General features: G+C 33.1%; 1 protein-coding gene across 1 annotated transcript in view; it reads left to right on the forward strand.

The window, feature by feature from the left end:
• The first annotated feature begins 1682 nt into the window (after window positions 1–1682).
• The window catches only part of LOC129946333 (uncharacterized), a 39010-nt gene continuing 24691 nt past the window's right edge, over window positions 1683–16001 (forward strand). The window contains exons 1-4 of the mRNA XM_056056479.1: window positions 1683–1998; window positions 11220–11420; window positions 11529–11714; window positions 11800–11869. Coding sequence (XP_055912454.1) covers window positions 1845–1998; window positions 11220–11420; window positions 11529–11714; window positions 11800–11869 — 611 coding nt within the window. The 5' untranslated portion in view covers window positions 1683–1844. The remainder of the gene's footprint in view (window positions 1999–11219; window positions 11421–11528; window positions 11715–11799; window positions 11870–16001) is intronic.

A 16001-nucleotide genomic window follows, 5' to 3' on the forward strand; every position in this document is an offset into this window, starting at 1 on the left:
AAAAACTACCCACGCAATTTTCTTAAGAGCCCTTTCTGCATCTTTCTGCCTTATTATCTGTATAACAAAATTTATTTGAAGTCGATATCTCTTCTGGTTCTTGAGCTATGGACGACGAAAAAAACGTCGCGAACGTACGGACGTACGTACACACGCACGCACAGACATCTTTCTAAAAATCTTTTATTTCGATTCTAGGGACCTTGAAACGTCGAGAAATGTCAAAATTTTCAATTTGACAAATCGGACCCATTACAATAACTTCCTATGGGAAGTTAATACAAAAAAAAAAACATGGAATAAGAAAAAAAACAACAAAATCTGAAAAACAAAAAAACGTTAGATAGTTAGATTTGCTGCTGTGGTCGTTCTAGTTTTAAGTAGTTTATAGGTAGAAAAGGTAGTTTAAGTTAGCTCTAAGTTTTATATTTACTCGTTGGACCTTATTTTAAGTAGTTTTTAAGTAAAAATAAAAAAGGATATTGATATTAGTTTTTTTTTTTAAATTTTCTAATGAATAAAAAAATAAATAAAATGGAATTGAAGTTAAATAGATCTTAGGGCCGAAAGGGATTAGAATTAAGTATTATTGTTTAACTTAGAGTGTCCGTATGGGACCAGTAAGTTTTGTCTAGCTTGAAGATAGGTTTAATATTGAATTAATAAAAATAAATTTACAAAAAAAAGTGCGTTAGACTGTCATGCAAGAGGTTTTGGGTTCCCTACCTGAGCCATCTAAAGTTTTGTCACGGGTACTGCCTTTTGCGAGGAATTGACAAATCCTCCATGAGAAGTGCTTTTTCAAATCCGCTCTGCCTAGCATATTCTGATAATGGTAAAACCATCTTCTTATATGCTAAAAAGAAGGAATTCGGATTAGTTTACCGTAGGAAACACTATGCAGATTCGTAAGCGAATAAATTAATGTAGGAACTATTTCAAAATTACGTGCACGCCCCTGTTGCTACATGTACTCATAACAAACTTATACATAGTGCAGTCCCCTGATAAAATTTGTCTTGGTATTTGTAGCCGAACCTGCCCTATCCCAAAAGTAAGATAAAGTCAAACCAGTTCAGTGTGTTTTAATTTGTTTAAATAATTTTTGTGTGTTCAGATTTGATAAAATTATACTATGCCTTACTAATGTGCCACCGTCGCGCCGCCGCCGTAGGCAAACGCCAAACCTTTATTCGAGATAAAGTCATTGCTTAATATTGAAGCTCTAATTAGTAACCCCTCATAAAAAAAGCCAATCATCAAGCAAAATCATTGTAAGAGTTTCACTTTTCAGATATCGTAATAAAATAAACTTAACTTCCTTAAATACAAACAAAAAATCAGGTAACCGACAAACTTGAAAAGAAAGTCTATCACAACAATTATAGTGACTCTTTTACCATCCTCATGTCAAACAATGAAAATTGCACCCTTGTTAATTTGGTCTAAACAAACATAGACACTAGTGGATACCTTTGCTAATATGTAGTTTATAGTATGCTGCATATAACATAATGCAATGGGGCATATCATATCAAAAGCTAAGACTCTAAGACTGTCTAACAATGGATAAGACAAGTTTTGAGCTTTAACGACATTCTCCCACCCAGTTATGGAGAAATACACACATCAATTTACCACTCAAGTCTAACGGCTTTTACTGTCTTTTAGCTTAGTTCAGTTCAAAGATCTCGGTTAGACATCTTAAACATTTCATTTAAATTGGTATCTTGTCGAGTTAAGTTACAAACAAAACCGTTTGATAGATTTAGTATTTCTTGAACTAAGTCGCAGTCTTGATTTGATATTTGTGATCATTGTGATAAATAAAATAAAAACAAACCATGACAGTTGGTGCATATCTTTTGGTCTTTGGATTTTTGATTTGGTTGTATTTTATATGGACGCGCCGCAGATTTTATTTGTTTGCTCTGAAATTTCCCGGATCACTGGGACTCCCATTTATTGGAATTCTACATAAGCTACTTCCACAAAAAGGTGCGGATATGTGTTTAATTTTGTGTGTACAGTGTATAATAGTTTTTGACTTAAAAATAAAAGAATCTTCTATAATTGAAGCTTCGCATTTCAGCAACAGACACATTTTATGGTAACACTAGTTGTAAGAAAATTTTAAGTTTTGAGTCTTGATTTAGTGTCGAACACATTTATTATGTGTCGTCGGTAAAGGTAGTGCAGTAGTCTTATGTAAGCCTGTACCTTATAAGATAATTAAATATAAAATTTTATTAAATTTTTAGAAAAACTTAAAACTCGAAACAGCCTTAGAGCAAGTTTTGTCGTAAATTAGTTTCTTTTCCCATGTTGAAAAGCTTATAAGCCTTGAAACAGTGAAGTGAACCGCAAGAAGTCACAAATAATTGATAATTAATTCGATGCATGAAGTGATAAATAAATGTGTTTAGTGCAACCTGTTTTATAGAGCTAATTGGTGTCTGGAAAATGTTACCCCCAAAAGATATTACTTAGCCGCTTTATATTATGCAATCGATGTAATTTTTCGCATTAAAAATCCAAAAAAAAGGTTTTTCAAAGTGATTTCTAAATTGTCACGTTATTTCAATTTGATATACATTCGAACAAATTCAACTAACGGTGTTTGAACAATAACGTTTTTGACATCTGGTAAAATTTCTAGAATTGACAATTTTCTTAAAAACCTACAAACATACTAATTAAAGTTGATAAAAGTTGAATGATTTTCATAATTTTAAACGACTTTACCATGGGCAGGTTCAGACAACATTAGGGACTTCATTTCAAGACAACTGCATTCTCTGAACGTACATTTTGACCAAGGAAACTAGTTAGTTTTTCAACTGTCATAATCTTCAAACTTGGCACTTTACTTCACTAACCTCTACCTTCAGTTCATTGTACAAAAACTATCAAAAACATTATTGTCTACAAAACACTCCTCAGGCAAGCAACAAATCCATCAGTATTTTGTATTGTAGAGAAATATTACTTATTTCTCTTCCAATTAGACAATTAACCCTTTTACACAAAAGATTAATGGAAATGTGCAGAAAATAAATAATTCATGGAATAATAAAGTTCAGCTTTCAGTTGAATTAAAAAATATCATCAATTGTCATTGTGAAATGAGTTCACTTGACTTGATAGTTAGGGAATTTTTCTTGTCTTACTTTCCAGTCAACTTTCCAACAAAGTTGCCTTAATTGGAAACCAATTTTTTGGCAGCTGGCCAATCAGATGCTAGAAACTTGCATTACTTTCAAGTCCCTTATGTCGTCTGAACCTGCCCTATCTTACTATTATTTGCGGTTAAAATCACGGAAAGGATACATATGACATTTCCATTCTCGATAATTGGGACTTCCAATTAATAGGCCCGTTTAAGCGTGTTTGCTAATCTGGTGTCACTGAAAGATCTTAAATACATATTTATACCTTATGCACGGAACAGTTATTGTTTTCATGGGTCTATACTCATTTAATGAAAGATTTTTCAACTTGACCATTCATTTGCCCAGTATATATTTTTAAGACGTTAGAGATTTCCGTGGCTTTGACAAAGTTAGGGTCTCTAAAACACGGTTTATTGAAAAATTGGAACTCAATTTAGTTCCAACTCATTTCTTCATCAAGTCATCGAGCTTAAGAACTAATATTTACATAATATGTAGATCTCAGTCTTATAAATAAAGCTTCATTTTATTAGATTCTCAAATTAGATAGTTTGTCAATAAATAACGTCAAATCTCAAACGTGCAATATGTCCATATGTGGACATTTTGTTTGTTTAAATAAGCCGATTCGTCTGTGTGGACATTATGTTCATTTAGTTGTGCTTAATGTTGAAAAATTAAATAACAGTCTCAATGACAATTATCTATATTGCAGAGTAAAGGGCCTTGCACATGAGAGCGAACAACGAATGGACTAACAAACGTGATTTTACATATTTCAAAAAGTCAATTTCAAACAAAAACACATTTAAATTATAAAAAACCAATTGACACTTATGTAGGGATAATAAAATTAGCATTTTGTTTTCTAAAACAAGACAATTTTGTAAAAACAGTTTGGTAGTAACGAATTGCAGTGTGGTTGCTACGAAGTGTCAAACTCTATTCGCGTTCCACATACTATCCACACTGCAACGAATAAATTGTTCGCGCTCAACTTTACCTCAAAATTATACCACTTTTGTTTTATTTGTTGAAAAGGGTAATTATAATTTGACAATTCGTCGCTTTCTGCGAATAGAAATAAAGCTCATGTAAAAGAAAAGTCAAAATATGTGTGCATCCACAGTTCGTAGTTTGCAGTTCGTAGCTCATGTGCAAGATGCTTAAAATAAGTATTACTTTTGCGACCATTTAAACTGGCCACGGTAACTTCAATTCTATGAACGTCCCAAGGAAGACAACTAGGGCCATAGACCCTGTTTCAACTTCTATAGCCTTAAGGTCCATGGACATTCTAACCACAGATGTAATTTAAATATATAATAACATATAGTTCTTGTCACAGCTAGCACTTCAAAAATGTTTTTATTTATTATTAAACTTTACGAGATTGGTTCACAGAAAAATAATGGAAATAGATTTAAATTGACAGTTTATTTAATAAACGGAAATCAATGGCTGCGTTCAATCTCAGACAGATAGGGTATCCGGATACCTTTTTGTTAGTGGTTTACGTGTAAAATAACAGCTGATCAAAAACAGCTGAGATGTCAAAAAAGGAATCCAAAGGTATCCAAGAATTTCTGAAGTATGTAGGTATCTGACCATTAACTGCTTTATCTTATAACAATTTTGACTCCGAAGTTTAAATGCTTCTCTGCGGTTTCTGAACAGCTGAAAGTTGTTTTTATTTTTTGACAGCTATCTCAATACAGCTATGCAACTCGTTCAACAAGGTATATCTAAAAATCCACCTATCCTAGATACCTTATCCAACACGAGATTGAACGCAGCCAATAACAAAATTATTTACCGCTTAATCAAAACTGACAAGCATTCAATATTATTACTAGATACAAAAATCCTGCCAGATGCTATGAAAGTAGTTTATTATTCGTAAGAACTAGGTTTTATAAAAACGAGATCTGAGTCCTTAAATCTCAATAATACATTTACACTCAGTTCTAAGGAAATTATAGAAAGTGAAGAAATGATTGAGTTCCAAATATTTTTAAAACCCAAACTAAATGATAAACCAAGAGTTATTAGATCGAGTTTTAAATTGATTTTGGAAGGAATTGGTTGCAAAGAAATATAAACAAGTTTTCTCAAGTTATGTCAAGAATTCTCTGTCGAAATGCAAATCTAATTTGATTACTTTAGATAAAAATGAATGATGAATTGGGCTTAAATTTCATTCTTTTGCTTTGTCAATCCGTCTGAATAAATTCTCGGAAATCCTAGAAATATAAATTGGTCAATTCAAATTTCGAAAACATTTGATAAAACAAGATTTTCTTAATGTAACAATTTTCTATTATATTTAATATCATGCCGATGACAGCAACTGAACTTTCTCATTTCCAATAAGGAATTGACAACTTTTTTTTTAACCAAAACTCAAACCAGCTTGAAGTACAATCAATACATTGGGCAGGTCTATACAACGCAACGTAAGGAACTTCATTTGCACTCAACTCCGTTCTTTGAACGCAAATTTAGACCAAGGAAACTAGTTTGTTTTTCAAGTGTCATAAACTTCAAACTCGGAACTTTTCTTTAGTAACCTCCACCTTCAGCTGATAGTTCAAAAACTATTAATAACATAATTGTCTACAAAACATTCCTCACCAAGCTACAAGTCCATAACGATTTGTAATTTGTATTGTAAAGAAATATTACTTATTTCTTTTCCAAATTCACAAGGGGCTTTTTTCACAAAAAGTTAAATGAAATTGTGAAGAAAATAAATAAATCGTAGAGTAATAAAGTTAAGCTTTCAGTTAAATGAAAAAACATGATCGATTGTCATTGTGACATAAGTTGACTTGACGTGATAGTTAGGGAGATTTTTCTTGACTAACTTTCCAGTCAACTTTCCATCAAAGTTGCCTTTATTGGAAGGTAATTTGTTTGCAGCTGGCCAATCAGATACTAAAAACTTGCCTAACTTTCAAGTCCCTTATGTCGTGTGAACTTGCCCATTTATGAATGAGACTCGACTTCGGTGATGTGACCACCGCGGACACGTTTGCAGTTACAGATTCGTTGGAAGCAATTTGCGATGACTTGGTCATTTTTTCGGCTGAAACGGCCTCTATTTTTCGTTTAATGTAAGTTTTGAGTTCTTCCAATGTCGTTGGCTTGTTGGCATTAGCCAATGACTTATCGTATCTCCCAATGGGATATAAAATTACGACCGAATTATATAGTTAACGCTTTAAAAATTGCCCTCAGTGACTCCGAATCCTGGTAGAAAATTTGTGTAACTTGCAGAGGTTTTTCGGTAATCTACTTCACCATAAATTCACAAATGATGGTAAAGTAGTTTACTGAACATTGACAATGACAGTTCGATGATTAGTAAAAGGTTGCGTTCAAAAATTAAACTTAAAAATGTCAAGTCCCTATTAGAAAATCTCCTTTATTTTAAAATTGAAGCCGACCCTTTAGAGAAAACTAAGCTTTTCAAAAAGTCAAATTTAATCAGTTTTCTAAGCTATAGGATAAACACACTCCACATTATGTACAAATGGAGTGCATCTTGTTTTTACATTCTAGCACTCAAATTTTTGTTTAGGTTATGTCATTTTAGCTCAATTCAATAAAAATCTTTAATTCAATACGAAATGTTCAAATTAATTATTTCTGACATACATATGTTAGTTAACATCTCTAACATTGAAACAAATATCTGCATAAAAACGAACTAACTTATGCTTATTGCACATTAAATTTTAAAATATGCAAAATAAAAAACATACAGAATTTATTAAACAAAAAAGGAATAGTAAAAGTGGTTCACGGTGTGTATTTTTTAAACATTTGAATTAATTTTCATTAAAAATGCAAATAAAAACATTTCCCCAGACTAATTTTATTTTTTTTTTAATGATTCATTACCAAATTTGTGTTTGTTGTGTGACTTGCATTTTGTTTGTTTTATTTCGTCAGAGATTCTTCTGGTCAAGGTTAATGTTATTTTAATTGGTAAAAGATTGGGATTTAACATAAAATGCAAACATAAACAAACAAACTTTATAAAATTTAAGCCCCTTACCTATCCGATACTTAAGTTATAGGTAACTATCCGTTTCGTGTATTTGTGTTGCATACCGGGTTTATATTTAAGTGGGAAATGTCCTGGTTTTGAAAGATATTCAACGAGGTAGAAATAAGAAAGTTAGATGAAACCACAGCGTAATTTTTCTAAATTAATGTAAAAAGTGTTAAGGGCAAGTAGACAATTCATTTTTAAGAAAAAGAAAGTAAGACGAAAGTATAGTTATATTAAGTTCATAAATTCCGTTAAGTTCAAAAGAGCGATTTATTACTTGAATTTGTCCAGGAGCAGTCTGCATTTTTCAAACAGCTTGGCATCGCTGCAGAAGGATCGCCAGGAAGATCGCTTAAATTTCCTAAGTGCCTTCTTGTAAATTCTTAGGGATTCTTTGTAAGAATCCCAGTGAGAGGCTAGTCTTATGGCTTTGACTCTGTTGAATAGCTTCCTGCATTCTTTCCTGAGCGAGTCAAGCTCTGAGGCCAACCATTGTGGTTTTCTCTTTCCTGTTATGTTTATAAGTGGGCAAGCAATTTCCAGCAATCTGTTCATAGCTGAGGTGAGTTCATTGACTTTGTTGTCAAGTTTATTAGCATTAGAGGAAGGACTAGATAGTCCATGTTTTAGAAAACTTTGTAATAAGTTCCCGTATGAAGCCCAGTCAGTTTTCCGATAATTTCGAAAAGTCAATGGACTCGGGTTATCATCCACATTTATATTGAACTGGATATATCTATGATCTGAGAACGAGTGTTCTTTGGATACTTTCCAGTCCAAGATCATATGGTGCATAGTATCTGAGGCACGAGTTATGTCTAGGACTTCTTGTCGAGTTTTAGTGATGAAGGTTTGTTCATTTCCTACATTACTTACTAAGGGTAAGTACCAAGAATATAATCAAAAAGGGACTCACCTCTGTCGTTGATATACATACTTTCCCATACCGTGTGATGAGCGCTAACATCGCTCCCAATAATTAGTTGAATCTTTTGCCGTTCCGCTTCAACGACGATTTTGTCAAGGGTTTTTCTATGGAGAGGCCCAAGGTGTTCATGGCCAAGATACGCCAACCCTAGCCATAAACTTCCTTTTGTTGTTTCCAGCCTAGCTACGGCGGTATCTTTGTTACTTAAATGATGGAGTAAAAATACATTAATGCTACGTTTCACTAGTATGCAAGATCTAGGTTCACCTTTATCTGTCACACACAGTGTGTAGTACCCAGGAGTCCTTCGTCTCTGAACAACGGATCTCAAAAACCAAGGCTCTTGGATCAGGACAATGTCTTCCCCGTTTCTTGCCAGACGGAGAAGAAGTGAGGCCGAGGCCTTTATGGAGTGTTCTGTACTAACTGCACCATTTTGACTATAACTAGGCAGATCAACATCCACCAAGGTTTTGTTCTGATCCTCTGAGTCTGAGGATGAACCCAAAAATTCGTCGTCGCTCAGAACGATCATGTTAAGGTCGTCCTCAGTTTTTCATTAAGAAGGGACTGTCTTCCACTTTTTTAAAGGGTGGAGTCCTGATTGGAGAGGGCATGGGTGCATTGCCACCCTCTGTTGGTAGGGAAGACGACGGCACAGGCCCACCAACCGCGAGTTCACCTTCGGTTGTTGTAGGAGGCCCGCTATCCGCGATAACCTCATCTTTTTTGTAAATTCGAATTTGTATGGATTTGAAGCCATAGTTTATAAAGCCATTGGTCAAGGCTAGAGGAGCCAAGGATTCTTTATTAAGTACCACAATCGCACTCCTATAAAGACCCTTCACTTCCTCTAGCTTGGCTATCTTCTAGTTATGTTTCGGAAGGGATGGATTACAAACTTTGATCAGAAAGTCGTCGATACCAGCAGGTTCGATTGGAATCCAAATGCGGGCTCTCGGTCTGCTAGGAATGTCTTCCTTAGTGCTTCGCACCTGGCCAAACTTCACCTAACCAGCTGACAGAGAGCTTGTATAAGTCACAAGAGCTCTGGTCGACACAGACCATGAGTTTGACATGACCATGATGCCAACCCCTATCACTTTTAGTTTAGACGTAGAGTCTTTATTAGTTCAAGTTGCAGCAAGAACGCTGTTAGCCCATTTGACGCGAGCGATTTGCTGCGGTGTCTTTTCAGCTCCCAATGATGCACCAGAGGCCTTTAGGATTTTCGCAGCTTGCCGCCTTTGTCTATATAAGCTTTTTGAGAGTTTCCCCTTTCCATTTCTAGATGAACTCGCATTAGTAATGGTAGGGCCATTTTTCACAACCCTGCCACTACTGGAATTATGTACCTTCCTACTCTTGTTGCTACCAACAATAGAGAAGGGTCCATGGATTGCCATTACTCCCTTCTCTGTGTTGGCCGCAGAAGATACGGCAACAGGCTTGAATCCAAACTGCCGCCCGGTCTTGAAGAGATATCGGTCTCATCATTCTTTTCTATTTTGTTTGTATTTATCTTTGGTCCCACAAGTTGCGAAAAAAGAGAGGTCCGTCTGCACAGAGATTCGCATATACAGATAAGGCTAGTTAAACCGTAGGTCGCCAGGTTTACGGATACTCCTTTAGAGATTGAGCTATTTTTCAATTGGGCACCCAGCCAGGCTGATCATCGGCAGGGGTCGTTTAACACCTTACATCCAGCCCAATAAAGATAAGGGGTGGTTGGAAAGGAAGAGATATGGTAGGAACATAAGTGTTAAATTGATGTTAAGAACATTATGTGTTGCTGTTAAGAACATTATGTGTTGCTGTTAAGAACATTAAGTGTTTTACATTAGCTAAATTTGGGATTTCCTGTCATCGACGTTACCCGCCCAATCTGCATATACACATGTCCTTCATTAGCTTGTCTTTGTATAAGTGAGCTGGAAGTCGCATGTTGTTATTAACTATCGTAAAAGTATAAAAGAGCTCCAACAAGTGATTGATAGGAACCGGACTTTTCTCTTTAGCAATCTTGATTTACTTTTACGTAGTTTTATTCCCGGAGTCAATGGAGAAAATTGTGCTTTACAATCTGTCATTCGATGGCTTTGAAGAATGTCCATAATGTAAGGCTCCTGATGAATGCTTATAGGTCCTCTTCCCCTTTGACGCGCAACTTGTATATCCAAAAAATATATCGGCGGGCCTTTATCCACGCATTCAAACTCTTGAACTTTTATCTCCATTACATCTTGCGATCTATGCTGAACACCCACTTACAGCCCATAACTTGAGCCTTCTCTGGACGATCTACCAACTCCCAAGTTTGGTTCTCTTGAAGCGTGAAATGCCTTGTTGGTCCTCTTCGCCTGTCTCATTTACCTGGTTTCCTTGAGGTTGTTCTCCCAAAACACCTTGGTTACCAATAGGTCATATTAAAAAATATAACGTCTTTACTCTTTTCAATTTTTCGCGTTCTCGAAACGAATAGTCGATAAGTACCATGAAGTACATGAACTACTAACTCCCTTCAGCAGAAAACTTTGAGCGACCTGGCTTCTTATCTAAAACGACAGCCATGGAACAAAAAAAAAACCGATGTATATTTGTTTTGAATGTTTGTAAATTTCATGAATGGGAAATATGGAACCTGCTAACGTATTCCACATTCTTGTAGTGCGGTTAGAAAAACAATCTCTGTGCTTAACAGCTATTTGAGAGGAATGGAATAGACTATTTCAATAAAGTATTGTCTATGAAAATAGTGATTAATGAAACTCCCAGTGTCCTTTACACATTAAGACCGGGATGATAAAACCTCTTTTAAAATCTTTTATTTAGATTCTAGAATCCTTGAAACGTCGAGAAATGTCAAAATTTTCAATTCGGTAAATCGGACCGATTACAATAACTTTCTATGGGAAGTTAATAATAAGATGTGGATGTGTTTGCGTAGCTGTTCTGCTTTTAATAGTAGAGACAAGAACTACATTATTTAAAACAAATATTTTATTGATAAACTTTACTCAAAAAGAGTTTGAAATATTAATTCTTAATTCGTTTTCAGATGTTCTCTACAAACTACCAAAAATTGCAACCGATTGCAAATCGAAATCAGCTTTCACATGGATAGGAACAGTTCCTTATTTCTACACTTTTGATCCAAACATTATCGAAAAGATTCTTTCGTCCCGAAACTGTACCGATAAAACAAGTGCTTTTGAAGTTTTGGACAAAGAAATCGGAGCAGGTCTTCTTTCTAGTAAAAGTATGTTAAATTTATAATTTCAATAAACACAATATTAATTAATAAAATAAGTTAATACAATTATAAACAAGAACTCTAACCTAATATTATTTTATTAATTAATTATAGCTCAGCGCTGGACTAAACATCGAAAGCTTTTAGGTCCAACATTTCATCATAAGGTTCTATTAAAATTCTTTCCAATATTCAATAATAAGTCCAAGGACTTATTGGAGAAACTTGACAGTTTAGTTGGTGGTGGAGAATTTGATTTAAATGATTTATTTCAAAGATTCACTATACAAACAGCCATTGGTAATTAAAAAAATAATTATTTAATGTTTTCGAAATCATTTTTTTTAACTTATATTGGCAACGTGTTTTTTTCTTAATTTTATAGCAACTACTTTGGATGTTGAAATAAGTGAAAAGAACGAGAGGGATGCAGAATACATTTCGCATGTGCAAAAGTAAGTCAGTAGTTTGTAGTTTAATTTATGAATTTTTCAAAAGCAATTACTTAAAACTTAACGGGTGTGTTTCTTGCACGTGTGGTTTTCAAAATGTTAATATATTTCTCGGAGTTGAAGTTTTTGACAGCTGTCATTTGATTTATGTTCAGGTTGGTTATTATTTTCCACTTCATAATTAATAAACTTTTTACTGAGTCTTGAACAACGATTGATGCTTTGGAAGAAAATATTCGGCACGTGATTGCTGATATAAGGCCCTTTAATAGTTCCATACGGTAAAAAATGTTCGAAAATTTTGCTTCCCAGCTGGAATTTTTTTGAGTCAGCCGTTGCCGCGGCATAGTTCTTGATATCATTTACCATAAAAAACATAGGCGCAACGTTTTAACAACCTGTTGTTAACTTCCCATAGGAAGTTATTGTAATGTGTCCGATTTGTCAAATTGAAAATTTTTACATTTCTCGACGTTTCAAGGTCCCTAGAGTCGAAATAAAAGATTTGTAGCCAAAAGATTTTACCAGAAGAGATATCGATTTCAAATAAATTGTGTTGGACAGATAATAAGGCAGAAAGATGCAGAAAGGGCTCTCAAGAAAATCGCGTGGGTGTTTTTTTTTAAAATAGCAGTTTGAAAAAAGGTGAAAATTTTGGTTAACCCTAAATATCTTACGAACCAAAAACGCTAGAGACTTGAATTAAATTTTATATAATATATTGTAACGTGAAACAGGTATATTTTTTGAAAAAAATCATTATAACGGTTTTTTTTATAAATCAATAAAATTGAAAAAAAAAAAATTGTCACCTCCAAAATTTTACGACTGAAATATGATTTCAACTCCAAAACAATTTTGTGCAACGAAGAATAATGTTTTTGACATCTGATAAAATTTTGAGAAAAATCTAATTGAAAGTTTTTTTTTATAAAAAATATAAATCTAAAAAAAACATTACTCAAAGTTCGTAAAAATTGAATATCGATTCAAATATCTTTTCAAAGTTGAGATGAAGCCTTCAAGCTTATTTTATCTTATAAGAAATATTGTTTTCAACATTTTGAAAAATGATGAGAAAAATCGAACTGACAGTTTTTTTACAAAAAATAAAAACCTAAAAAAAATGTATAAAAGTTGGTAAAAATTGATTTTCGACTCAAATATCTCTTCAAAATTTTTAAATATTGGCTTCAAACTAATTTTATCTTATAAGAAATATTGTTTTCAACATTTGGTAAAATTTTTAAAAAATTCGAACTGACAGTTTTTTTTTTAAAAAATTTAACACTAAAAAAGCAATACTAAAACTTGGTAAAAATTTCTACCAAATTTGCGTACTATTTCTTGTAGATTTTATTTTTTTTATGAAAAAACGGACTATTGGATTTTTATAAAAAAGTACCTACTGAATATCGAAAACAATATTTTCAGTGAAAAAAAAAGTTTGAAGACAATATTTTTAATTTATGAAGCTATTTGAGTCGAAAGTAAATTTGTACCAAATTTTAGTATTGTTTTTTTTTAGGTTTTTATTTTTTCTAAAAAAAACTGTTGATTTGATTTTTCTTAAAATTTTACTGAATGTTGACAACAATATTTTTTAAGAGATAAAAGTAGTTTAAAGCCAATATCTCAAAGTTTTGAAAAGATATTTGAGTCGAAAATCAATTTTTGCCAACTTTTATTGATTTTCTAGTTTAGGTTTTTATTTTTTGTAAAAAAAACTGCCAATTCGATTTTTCTCAATATTTTTCAAAATGTTGAAAACATTGTTTCTTATAAGTCAAAATTAGGTGAAAGCCCTAATCTCCAATTTTAGAAAAGATATTTGAGTCAAAAATCAATTTTTACAAACTTTTGTTAAATTTTCTTTAAGTTTTTATTTTTTGTAAAAAAAACTGTCAATTCGATTGTTCTCAAAATCTTACCAGATTTACAAAAAAACCGTTTGTTGGACTTTTTTCAAAAAATATACTGGTTTGGTATCACGTTACAATATAATATATAAAATTCAATTCAAGTTTCTAGAGTTTTTGGTTCATGAGATATTTAGAGTTAACCAAAATGTTCACCATTTCTTTAAACTGCTTTGGCAAAAAATTTAACAACGCAATTCTCTTGAGAGCCCTTTCTTTAGCTTTCTGCCTCATTATCTATATAACAAAATTTATTTGAAGTCGATATCTCTTCTGGTTCTTGAGCTATGGACGACAAAAAAACGTCGCGAACGTACGGAAGTCTTTCTAAAAATCTTTTATTTCGACTCTAGGGACCTTGAAACGTCGAGATATGTCAAAATGTTCAATTTGACAAATAGGACCCATTACAATAACTTCCTATGGGAAGTTAATAAACAATTAAAAATATAAGGGGGTCGTATCCATTAACGCAATACCATTAGTTTTGAAGTCGAGGGAATTTTTTCGAAAATTCAAAAAAAATCTCCCATGGATACGATCGCCGCCCCTCCCTCCTGGATCAGCCATTGATAAAGCTCACAAATAATGTTCTGGGCCAGCTTGGTTTTTAAAGAATAACAAACTAAATACTGCACTAACATGATGTAACAGCGTTTCAACATGCACTTGAGGATTATCATAAATCCAAATATGACAGTTTTGACATATTAATTCAACTAAAAGTGTGCTTCATCGCTACACACAATAGTGCGCGATATATATTTCAAAAAGTACCATTATTTTCAAGGTAAATATGCACAATTTTTAAGCTCTGTTCAGGTGTCAGACTATTTAAATGTATAATGTCAAACTAAACTTAAAATGAATCACTTGACAGCTGTCAAAATGGCCGTCAGCTAAAATATTGTTGCAAACTTAAAGTTAATTACCTTAAAAAAAACACCCGTACCATGTACTATCATTTTGATTTAATCATTTCTTAAAGCACCACCCACACTCTACTATAAAACGTTTTTTGTGTTCTTTTCTTAAGTAGAGAGTAGAGGTGTACTCTAGTTATCACCAATTAGGTTGTTTTTGTCATTTATTTTAATATTCAAATTAATTAAACTATTAACATAAGTAGAGCAGGTATATAGGCTAAATTATAGTGTATGAGAACATCTACAAATTATATAACTTTCACTAGCAGCCGTCATGCATGATGGTTCTCCAACTTGTTTATTAATATATTTTTATGCATGTTTATACTTTAATTATGTTTTGAAGAAACTTTGCATAATTTATTAAATCATCAACTGACATAATCAGGCAAGTGGAAAAATTGTTGATTTGAAATCAAAAAAACTTCAATGACCGCACGTCATGCATGAAAATGTCTTTTTGCATTTTAAGTCAGTTCAGTTTCTTATGAATGAATAATTCGATTTTAAAATAAATGTCCAATTCAAATGGGGGTTATTGTTACTAAATTCATCTCATCTTAATTAAATTTTAAACATAAGTAATTCGGTAAAGGTCTTCTACCTCCGAACAGACATCTTAAATTTCAATTTGTTTGTAACTGTGGCTGAAATGTTTAAAGTTTTTTAATAGAAGAAATTATTTAAAAAAGAAAATGCGAAATATAGGGTTTTGACATCGATATTAACACAGATAAAAAATTCGAATTGTTGAGGATTGAGGCATACTGCGCGCCTTTAATATGCGTCGAGCTGCCAACCCTCGAATGTGTTTTTGTTGTCATCAGCCATGATTGAAAGATTTTTTTCAAGATGTGAAAAATAACCATTTGGTAACAAATGTGCTTGAGATATTTTGCTGGAAATTTATTTGAAAGATCTTTTACCATTTCTTGCAAACATGCTCCATTCTGTACGTTGAAATTTTTTAGCAGCTTGTTGTTTACAGGTTGCAAGTGCTTTTTCTTAAGGTCCAATGTAAGACTTAGGTCATGAAAGAACATCCATCAAGATGTTGAAATAAGTTCAGTTCGTTCATGTGCAAATATTATCCATTAAAGTGGCAAATATTATATGGTTTTTGAAGTCTTGCTTGGCATTTTACATTTTTCGACGTTGCAAGGTCCCTAGAGTCGAAATAAAAGATTTTTAGAAAGATGTCTGTCTGTACGTGTGTACGTACGTTCGCGACTTTTTCGTTTCGTCGTTCATAGCTCAAGAACCAGAAGAGGTATCGACTTCAAATAAATG

The sequence above is a fragment of the Eupeodes corollae genome, chromosome 1 (assembly GCF_945859685.1).
Source record: "Eupeodes corollae chromosome 1, idEupCoro1.1, whole genome shotgun sequence".
NCBI lineage: Eukaryota > Metazoa > Arthropoda > Insecta > Diptera > Syrphidae > Eupeodes > Eupeodes corollae.